Consider the following 10,749-nt stretch of genomic DNA (forward strand, 5'->3'; position numbering starts at 1 on the left):
TAAGGGTTGCTTTCTTTTTTCAGCTAATGGTCAGGGATAGGATTAGACGATTACAGAAATATATAAGGCAACAAAAAAAATAATACAAATTAAAATAAAATAATTCATTTATTCTAATCAAATCGAATAAATAATTAATTAATTAACGTAATTAAATGAATCAAATATAATAAATCAGAAAATAGCTTTAAAAGTATGCCACATTAGCTATGTTATTAATTAAAGAAATTTGATTTTGATAATGTATAATAGATATAATAGATAGATAAAATGGTATATTAATAGACTAATAGACTAATATATATAATAGCAATAAATATAAGATCAATTAATATAGAAAGTGTTTACTTCTTCAATTAAGGGGTTTAAGATTCAAGTTCTAGAAATAAAAAAAATATATATACAAAAATGAGTAATATATATCTTTTCCATATTAATTGAATAATGTGAAATAATAATTAAGGAAAGAGTTCTAATTTTGGGGTCACCAAGAATCTAATTCTTGATCTTTCGAATCTAAAACTCTAATACCATGTCATCAAACCACTTATCCCAAAAACTTAAACTAATAGAAAAAAGTAATACTAATTATTATATCTCTAATACTGAATTGGACATCTCTAAATTTCTATTGTACACAGTGTACAACTATTCTATTGGCTCCCTATGCTTCTTCTTAAGGAAAAGAGTGAAAAAGGTCGAAAGTAGAAACTCTATCACAAATCCTCGTACATACTACATAAGACTATGCTTGATCTATTCATTACATGTAAAATAAAATGTAGGACTTTGCTGAAGTGGTGATATATGTTTTTCTTTTGTAACACAAGGTGGTTAATTTGAACAGCAAATTGCATCAAAGAATGGTTCCCTTCAATTTTGGTAGCAAACCCACTATGCTTTTTCCCCATGGAAACAACTTGCAACTACACAGGGGCTCTCTGCCTATTAAGTATAAACAAACCAAGTGAAAATCTACTAAATTTGAAGTATTAAGGGAGCCTTAAACCTTGTAAATTAGACCAATTACAACTACAAGAAATGAAACCAGTTGGGAGTAGTGTGTCCATGGAACAATCTTCTGTCCCCTTGATATTACGCTTCCACCAGCTGAGAATTGAGTCACAAAACATAAACCACTCAAATTAGTTACACAATACAAAGTGATAAAAAATTCAAGGTAGATTGAACTTTTGAAGTTAACTTACCACAATCTCTTGTCGAATTTGAAGTGCTTGAGCAAAGACACAAGAAACCTTGTGTATCAGCATCAAAGCCACAAGTCCCACCAGATTTCTCACAAGTTCCACACCCCACATCAGGCACACTAAAAGAAAGCTTAATCCCATAAACCCAATCCAAAGGTCCCACACCCCTCAACTTTCCCGTGTCAAACACGCTCGTATAGTGCGTGCAATCCAATATATTCATGCTCATGAACTTCACGGTGTTGTAGCTTGTGAAACAGCACGGTGGGGAACTGTTAGTTGTTGACAAGTGGAACACCCTGAAAGCGTTGCAGGAGCCGTAAAGCTCGTCGCAAGTGTGGCCTTCGAAGTTGAAGCAGAGGTACTTGTAATGGTTGAGAACTGGAGAGTCTATGGAGCAGTTTAGGAGCACGAAAATGGTGTCTTGTGATGGTGGGATTATGGCGGTTTGAACTTCTGTCATGACCAAGTCATGGTGTGGTTGAAGGATGGAGCATGTGGACATTTCGGGGTCGTAGATTACCTACATCGATCCCACAAATACAAATACGAAACCAGCATTGAATACGATATAAAACTATACATAAATACGTATATACACATACAATAGTTAAGCATAGTAGATTACCATGGTTTGTTTGTTGTAGTCGATGGATTGAACCTTGTAAGAACCAGAAGGGGTTTGAAAGAACAAGTTAGTGCTGCAGTTAAGCATGTTCCTGAACTGGGGTGCACCGCAACCATCTTCTAAGCCAAATGGGTAGTTTATGGGAATGTTGCCACATGAGTTCTTGCAAATGGAGAGTGCAAGAGTAGTTGGAATAACAATGGCTTGTAGTTGTAGTAGGAATGTGAATACGAGAAGATGCATCTTCATGTTCTAGATTTGGAACTAGCTAGCAACAGTGGAATATGCTAAGCTATACGCGTTTTTGGACCAAAGGAAAAGTAAGATGATGAGTGAATTCGGGATGATGAATTTAATTTTACAAATTAAAAAAAAATGGTAGAACAAAGATGTATATTATAAAAGTCCGTAATTTACTCGAATAGATTTTTGAACGTTGGGGCACAGGCTGGTGTATGGGATCCACATTTGAAAAGTAAAAAGCTAACTGGTTTACCAGTCTATCTCGTGAACAATAATAATATAATTTAAATTTGGAAGGCCTATATCAACAGGGGGATGTAGCTCAAATGGTAGAGCGCTCGCTTTGCATGCGAGAGGCACGGGGTTCGATCCCCCGCATCTCCACGAATATCATTTTCTGTTTTGGCTTTTTCCTTCCCCTGAATAAAACCAAAGCGCTCCAAATATCGAAAAGGAATCTTTTCTGTTTCACCTACACATAAGCTTGATTTATTCCCGCCAACATGCAAAATCAGCGAGCCAAAACTCTAGGGTTTGTGAATTTTCACTCACAGTCACAAGCACAAACCGAAACCACAACTTATCAGTAGCAGTGGTGTCAGACTAACAGCTGAACCATTTCCATGGCGGAGCTTACTCAGATCGCCGATCTTCTCAACCAGACACTCAGCCCCGATGCCAACGCCGTTCGTGCCGCCACCGATGCTCTCGATCGACTCTGCCTCACTTCTAACTTCCCCTTCTACCTCCTTTCAATTTCAACTCGTAATTTCACTTTCAAGCTTCTGTTCTTCCTCATCGTCGATTTCGCAGTTTTGGATGTTCAGCTCATTCTTTTTTACGAGAATTTTGATTCGGTGTTTGCATGCAGGAGGAGAAGATCAAGGTCAGAAGGTTGCTGCTGCTACTTACCTGAAGAATTTCACGCGCCGGAACATGGATAGCAGTAGCGCGGCCACGATTTCTAGTGTCGGCAAGGAGTTCAAGGAGCAGCTGATGCAAGCTCTGCTTCAGGCCGAGTTCCACATTCTGAAGATTTTGGTTGAAGTGGTACGTATCTTGTTTGTTGCCGTTGTTGTTGATTCGCCCTTGAATTGTGTTTTCTTATGCATCTGAACGATTCTGTGGTGGCAGTTCCAGTCGGTTGCGGTTGCTGAGTTTGTTAAGCAGAATTCGTGGCCGGAGCTTGTGCCTTATCTGCAGTCTGCTATTCAGAATAGCAATCTCATCAATGGTTCAAGCTCTGCATGTAGCACAATCAATGCACTTGTAGTTCTTCATGCTCTTCTTAGACCTTTTCAGGTATTCAAAGTCTCTATTGGTTTTTGACTTGGAGTGAAATTTAGGATTTTGTTTATTCATGCAATGTGCCTTTATGTGAAATCAATGTTGGCAGTGACAATTTGCATCAAATCATGTCTACTGATTGAGATTTATTGAATAAAATTTTAGATGTAGAAGGGACAGAATGCAGTTTAGTGGTTGCCATGACTCATCATTGATACATTGTCATGTGTTTGGCAACGTTTACATGTGTATTTTTGTGTTTGTTTCTTATCTTCATGTTTTCTTAAATGCATTAAGAATCCTTCCAATTTCTTCTTTGAAACATTTATTTCCAAGATAATATCTACAAATATTAGATCAATTTTTTTTTCTCTCAGTAATTATTCACTTCTGTAGCAGTTAGCTTAACCCTTAAGTTTGGTCCTGTTTATGTAACATACTGTCTCTCTGCCTCTATCAGAACTTCTGTATGCCATGAAACATGTTTTGATTCCTTTGTCTTGTATATAAATTAACTGCTTCATTTTGCAGTATTTTTTGAATCCTAAAGTACCAAAGGAGCCTGTACCACTGCAGCTGGAGCTTATAGCGAAAGAAATTCTTGTGCCTTTGCTTTCTATATTTCATCAGTTTGTTGGAAAGGTAATTTCTAGATTTTTATCCCTTTTGTGCTTTACTTAACTTACCATTTCTTATGAACTCCACTTCTGAATGGTTTTATTATGCATGTACCAGGCTTTAGCTACCCTTGACAGAGCAGAAATAGAAACTGAGAAAGTTCTTCTCACTGTATGCAAATGCCTACATTTTGCAGTAAGTAATGTTTGAACATGTATATAGTTAACACAAACATATATGAATTAGTTATTATGTGCAATTCTGCATTCACTTGAGTCTATTTATCCTTGTGGAGCTTAAAATTAACAAATATTTTTCTATAGTGATATAATTCAATCGTCTTCTTGTTGCATTGTTTGTGGTGCTTATACTCTTTTCAAGTAGTTTCTTTTTAATTGTTTTCTGATAAGTTAGATCCCCTATTCCCCTTTAAATATTTATGTCGCCCTCCAATATATTTTTGCCTTGCCAGCTTCAACTGGCATAAGTGGAGTTTTATGCTGTTTTCCTCCAATTTGTTTTCTGTACAAACCATTGGCAGTATTGTAGAGTGGCTCATGTAGCAGATGATTCTATGACTAAAGTGTAGGTGCTAAATTTATTTTTATTTGATACTCCTATTTATAGGTAAAGTCTTACATGCCTCCGACTTTAATTCCTCTTCTTCCTTCATTCTGTTGTGACTTGATTGCCATTCTGGGTTCGTTGAGATTTGATGATCCGGTAGCTGAAGAAGATGTATATTTCACAAGATTGAAGACTGGAAAAAGAAGTCTGCTTATTTTTTCTGCACTTGTCACTAGGCACAGAAAACATTCTGATAAGTAATATCATGCTTAACTTCTTTGTTCACTGAATGAAGGCATTTTTATATTATATATATTAAAGTATATGCCCTCCATTTTCAGGTTGATGCCACAAATGATAAGTTGTGTTCTTAACATTGTCAAATATAGCAAAAATACCAGTGTAAGATAATGACCTCAATCTTTGTACTTGATTACTGGTTGGTTAGGAGTTGATTTTGACAATGCTTATTCTTTCTATTTCTAGCTTTGATTCTAAAAGTCTATCTTACTTATGAATTGTATCTTGAAATTGATTCTGCAGTCATGCTACCTTATATTTATTTTAATTGTACTCCTTTTGTTGGGCATACTGGAATTTTAATAGTGATATTTCTTTTGCAGAAACTTCCTTTCCTGTCTGAGAGGGTTCTTTCTTTAGGTTTTGATGTAATTTCAAATGTACTGGAGACTGGACCGGTTAGTTTTTTTTAGTTGTGAGCTCTTAATCGAGTTTCAATTGTTTGGATGCTGCAACTTTTGCATCTCACATATTCTTCCAAATATTCATCTTTAATATGGTTCAAGTTCAATAAATACAGGGATGGCGGTTAGTTTCTCCACATTTTACAACTCTATTGGAATCTGCAATTTTTCCAGCATTAGTAATGAATGAGAAGGTTAGGATGTTTTCTGAAAATGTTACATGGACAAATTTTTGTTTAAGAATATTATTTTAATCAAATTTAAGTAGCGTGACATACACTTTTTTCCTTCTTTGATTTATGAAAATGTTTATGTGTAGGATATATCAGAGTGGGAAGAAGACGCAGATGAGTATATACGGAAGAATCTTCCTTCAGACATTGTATGAATTGAAAGTTGATATTATTGTTTTACATATTTTGTAGTTACTTACGACCTAAATTTTTTTTATTAGGACGAAATTTCTGGATGGAGAGATGATTTATTCACTGCCAGAAAAAGTGCAATAAACTTGCTTGGTGTAATCTCGATGTCAAAGGTAAACATCATAAAAGTTTGTTGAGTTATGTTAGTTATTTCTATAGTTCATTTGCTGTAATTTCTACAGGGGCCACCTACGGAGAGTGCTGCTGATGCTTTATCAGCTTCAGCCAAGCGTAAGAAAGGCCAAAAGAACAAAAAAAGCAATCAACGGCGCTCCATGGGGGAGTTGTTGGTGCTTCCATTCTTGTCAAAGTTTCCAATTCCTTCTGATTCTGATGTGTCTCAAAAGCAAATTCTGAACAAGTGAGTTTCTACATATGCTTTACATATTTATGCTTTGATCAGACAATGGAAACATTCTCTCTCTCTCTCTCTCTATAAAGATCAATTGCACAATCTGTTGCATCAGTTACTCTGTTGATTTGTTGCTATTTATTTGAAAGCCTATTGGCTGAGCAGTGTTATAAGTGAAATACTGAAACATATGCTGATTGCTGAAATACTGCCTTTTTTTTCTTTTTCTTTTTTGCTTAAATCCTTTATTTTTCCTCCCGTAACACCCCTTTCCGTACTTGATGTCATGTTATTAAAATGCTTTGTTCATGTACGTATTTAACTTTAATCAGTATTTTGTTTTATTAATAGTTCTATACTTCTATACTCTCCTATTACTATTGTACTTATTGTTACATCGTCAACTTTGGCAGTTACTTTGGTGTTCTGATGGCATATGGTGGCCTACAAGATGTGAGCACATTTCACCTATTGTCTCAACCAGCCATCTGCATGTGAAGTTTGATTTACATTTTTTTCCCCCAAATCATTTTATTTCTTATGCAGTTTCTGAGGGAGCAAGAACCTGGATATGTAACAGCTCTGCTTCGCACAAGGATTTTGCCACTGTATGCAATAGCTGCCTTGGTGCCATACCTGGTTGCAAGTGCAAACTGGGTACTAGGAGAACTAGGCTCCTGTCTACCTGAAGTAAGACAGCATATCAATTATGCTATCTAAACCTGAGAAAATTCGTTTTCAAATACTGCTCCAAAATGCATTTTGGTGAATGTTGAGGACACATTTAGCCTATCTTGTTTCTAACTTTCTGTTTCATCTTAGGAGATGAGCGCTGCTGTATATTCTCAATTGCTTATGGCATTGGTCATGCCAGATAAGCAGGATATGTCTTGCTACCCTGTCCGGATTTCTTCTGCTGGGGCAATTACGACACTACTTGATGTGAGCTCTTAATTTCTACATCTACCAGGGATGTCCAATCTTTTTTTTTTTTTTTCTGATTTACCACTCAGCTTCTGTTTTTCCTTTTTCCAGAATGAATACATGCCCCCTGATTTTCTACCCATAGTTCAAGTAATCATTGGCAACATTGGAAATGATGAGAGTGAGAGCTCCATCTTATTACAACTTCTCAGTTCTGTCATGGAAGCTGGAGATGAGGAATTAGCTATCCATATCCCACATATTGTCTCATCATTAGTTGGTCCCATCTCAAAGTGGTTAACACCTAATCCGGAGCCTTGGCCTCAAGTATGCGCTGATCTCTCTTGTTTATTTGCTGTTTAGCAATGATTGCTACCAGTTGTTTTGCTAACAACTCTAATAGATAATACCATTGAATTTGGTTTGATGAATAAATATAACTTTGCCGTCAGTAATGTGTGATAAATAAATATAACTTTGCATTCAGTTGCTTTGTTTGATGGAGCAAATAACATGCATGTCTAGTTAGTTATTTTGGACCATGCTGGATTTTTCATTGGCCCATAGTATTGCACCAACGCAATACTAATTTTGATCTGACTATGTATCTGCAATAGGTGGTTGAGCGTGCAATTGCTGCTCTAGCAGTTATTGGTCAGACTTGGGAGGACTGCAGACGTGAAGAATCTGAGTCAATTGATTCTCTTGAGATGTGGGATGCTGGACAAGCCTCTATTGGTAGAAGTTTTGCTGCACTGTTGCAGCAGGCTTGGCTTACTCCGCTGTCCACACTGGTTAGTTTGAGTGCCTTTTTTAATTGTGCTTATGTTCCACAGGCAGGCTTCCTTCTTTTATTTTTTTTGTTTTTTTTGTTTTAATTCATCAATGATTTGATAGATATGCAGATATAATCTGTGTTTACTCGATTCATTTTTTCTAATTTTGTTTATACCATTATACTTCTTTGATTATCTTTATGTGCATATAAACTATTGTGCTTCTTATTGTCCTTTCGGTGGTTTGGCTATCAGATAACGATTGTCTTCAATAATTCAATCTTGCAAATTAAAAATATTCCCACATTATACTTTTTATGCGAGAATTATTTTAAAATAATTATCTTGAACTGAGGATCAACAGGATCAGCATTCTCCCCCTTCATCATGCATAGAAGATTCCTCAACTATGCTAAAGTCTGTCATGCTGTCTATTAATGGAAATGACATGATTGAAGAGCTTAAAGTGTCAGAGCTGCTGTTGGTTTGGGCTGAAATGATTGCAGAGTGGCATGCATGGGAAGAATCAGAGGATTTGTCCATTTTTGATGTGATTAAGGAAGCTGTGTATTTAGCTCGTAAGTATAGGCTGAAAAACTTCATTGTGAAAGATATGCCATCTCCTCCAGCACCCCCTGTGCCTGAACGTTCAATCATAGAAGGCATTGGCACTTTCATCAGCGAGGCCATTAAGCAATATCCATCTGCAACATTGAGAGCTTGTTCATGTGTGCATATATTACTACATTGTCCAACCTACTCACTTGAAACTGAAGGTGTAAAGCAGTCATTGGCTATTTCTTTTAGTCGAGCAGCCTTCTCTCGCTTTAGAGAAGTTAAGGGCAATCCTGGCTCACTTTGGAAGCCTCTATTGCTTGCTATATCTTCATGCTATTTGTGTTATCCCGATATTGTTGAAGGTGTTCTGGAGAAGAGTGAAGAGGGAGGCCTCAAAATTTGGGCATCTTCTTTGTGTCATCTATCCAATAGCTCCTTTGAGGCAGGTCTGACAGCCGAGTCCGAGATGAAGTTGATTGGTAAGTAGCTTGCCTTCAGCTATAACGAAACTTCAGAATATTGTATTTTTCTTTTCCTTGAAGAATGGGCTTCACAACTATTGATTGTCTTCGTTATACACTTACAAAGTTTTTTCCTTGATCATACCAACTTTACCCTCCTCTAAAACTATCTCTTTGAATCAATTTAGCCGTCTTTTCTTTTGTTTTCTGTTTTTGTTTTTTGGTTTGGGGTTGTTGTTCGTGCTGAAGGCAGACATTGAAGGCCATACTTATTAATACTTCATTCTGTACAGAATCTTGCTAATAATTTTAAGTATAAATTGTTTGAAGGTTGCTGTTTCTCACATCATCATTATGTCTTTATAAATAGAACATTGGAATAGTTGAAACTGGAATCTATTTTTCCACAGTTGCTAACAATTTCTTTTATTTTATTTATTTGTTTGTTTTTACTTTTTACATGCATTTTAGTGATGACGCTGGCCCAATTGATTGAGCAACTACTGAGAAAAGGGAAGTCAGGTGTTGATTCAATTCAAAGCTGCTTTACTTTTCTGTTGGAAGTATTTATACGACTGAAAGAGGTGCGTGACGGGAAAGAAGATGACCCAGAGGAAGAAGTGGCTGAAAATGATGAGGAAAACAATGAGGATGAGGCCAGTGATGATGATGACTCTGAAGATTATGATGAGGTATATTTTTGCAATTTCTTGACTTATATTGTTTTTCAGCGTTGTTCTAAATCAACTTCTATCTTTGTTGTAGCAGTGATTGGCTTTCATTACTCAATTTGTCTTTTACTTTCTTGGTTCACATTAGGACTCTGATGTTGAGGAATACGAAGAAACAGAAGAAGAATTTCTTGATAGGTATGCTAAAGCTGCTGAGGCATTAGAAAATGGTTCAACTATTGAAGAGGGGGATGATGAAGATCAAGAAGTGGAGATGGAATTAGGTAAGCCATTTATGTGTATGCATGATATGAATATTTGCATATATACTGTTTGATCTTTTGTACTTGAATCATTTATGCAAAGATATCAGTATATGCAGCACTGCAGTTAATCTGCAAGTGGTCACACCCCCAGCAAAATTAAATTAAAATGAAAGAAAATTTGGATTTCTTAGTTCCAGTTATTACTTTTTTAATTTTATGGTTGCTTATCCACAAGTTCATCATAGATGAAAAATTTGCACCTTTTTTAATCCATCTGCTGTCATGGTGGGAATACAGGTCCATTAGGTGATGTTGATGAGCACGACATTGTGTTATCCTTGATAGACAAATATCGGCATATACTCATAGATGGACAAAGTTTGCCCTCGAATGTGATCGTGAATTTTCTGAATGCCTTCCCTGAATTTAGTTTGTATTTCCAGCAATATAGATAACTGAGATAAGTATGGTTTGTATCATGTGTTGCTGTTGTGTGTAAATGAATTTCTTCTTAAGAAAAGTCAGGGTTTTGAACTGTGTTGTATAAAATACGTTACAATTTTATTTATATTATTATTCGTATAATTATTCCTTTAACTGGGGAAAAGGGCAGCGGGCTATTTACCATGTCCAGATTTGAGAGTCGAAGCATCCAGCAATTGGAAAACGTATATTATTGAAGAAAATTTCCTCTTTTGTGTAGCCCCTATTGTGTTATAATTGATCTGTTCTTTGTTAATGCTTAATTGCTTATCATCGCTTTAGCGACTTAAACTCTTAAGGGTTATCCCCAGCTTCTGCACGTAAAATTTTACATTTGTTACAAGTTTATCCCTTTAATTCTAACTAGACAAGTCAGTAACCCAAAATCTACTATGGAGGAAAAGATAAGGAAATTGCATTTTCTCTGGATGTGAGGATGCCTGATAAATCACCTAACTGATAAATCACCTAACGTATGTATAATTGTATATGCGTTAACAAACAGAAAAAAGGATAGGCCAGAAGATACTACTCTCATTTTCAAATTATTTGTTTCTTTTACCCTTATTTTAGTTGCA

General features: G+C 36.0%; 2 protein-coding genes and 1 non-coding gene across 3 annotated transcripts; 2 read left to right on the forward strand and 1 right to left on the reverse strand.

Annotated features, from left to right (window-relative positions):
• Positions 1 to 770: 770 nt before the first annotated feature.
• LOC107472064 (uncharacterized) lies at positions 771 to 2,182 on the reverse strand. Its single transcript, XM_016091638.3, is given in 4 exon segments — positions 771 to 1,110; positions 1,209 to 1,373; positions 1,375 to 1,731; positions 1,837 to 2,182. Coding segments are annotated over 4 exon segments (786 nt in total). The 5' UTR covers positions 2,086 to 2,182; the 3' UTR covers positions 771 to 1,095.
• Positions 2,183 to 2,390: 208 nt separating this feature from the next.
• TRNAA-UGC (transfer RNA alanine (anticodon UGC)) lies at positions 2,391 to 2,463 on the forward strand. Its single transcript has one exon. It is a non-coding gene; the product is annotated as a tRNA-Ala (tRNA).
• A 70-nt stretch (positions 2,464 to 2,533) lies between these two features.
• On the forward strand, positions 2,534 to 10,390 carry LOC107470098 (importin beta-like SAD2 homolog). Its single transcript, XM_016089475.3, has 21 exons — positions 2,534 to 2,844; positions 2,951 to 3,129; positions 3,214 to 3,381; positions 3,898 to 4,008; positions 4,102 to 4,179; positions 4,612 to 4,808; positions 4,893 to 4,953; positions 5,175 to 5,249; positions 5,372 to 5,449; positions 5,575 to 5,637; positions 5,710 to 5,793; positions 5,863 to 6,041; positions 6,446 to 6,485; positions 6,579 to 6,722; positions 6,855 to 6,974; positions 7,068 to 7,283; positions 7,574 to 7,750; positions 8,097 to 8,769; positions 9,223 to 9,443; positions 9,571 to 9,706; positions 9,986 to 10,390. Exons 1-21 carry the CDS (start codon positions 2,703 to 2,705, stop codon positions 10,141 to 10,143), a joined length of 3,300 nt encoding a protein of 1,099 aa, XP_015944961.1. The 5' UTR covers positions 2,534 to 2,702; the 3' UTR covers positions 10,144 to 10,390.
• Positions 10,391 to 10,749: the final 359 nt, after the last annotated feature.

This window comes from Arachis duranensis, chromosome 1 (genome assembly GCF_000817695.3).
Source record: "Arachis duranensis cultivar V14167 chromosome 1, aradu.V14167.gnm2.J7QH, whole genome shotgun sequence".
Classification (NCBI taxonomy): domain Eukaryota; kingdom Viridiplantae; phylum Streptophyta; class Magnoliopsida; order Fabales; family Fabaceae; genus Arachis; species Arachis duranensis.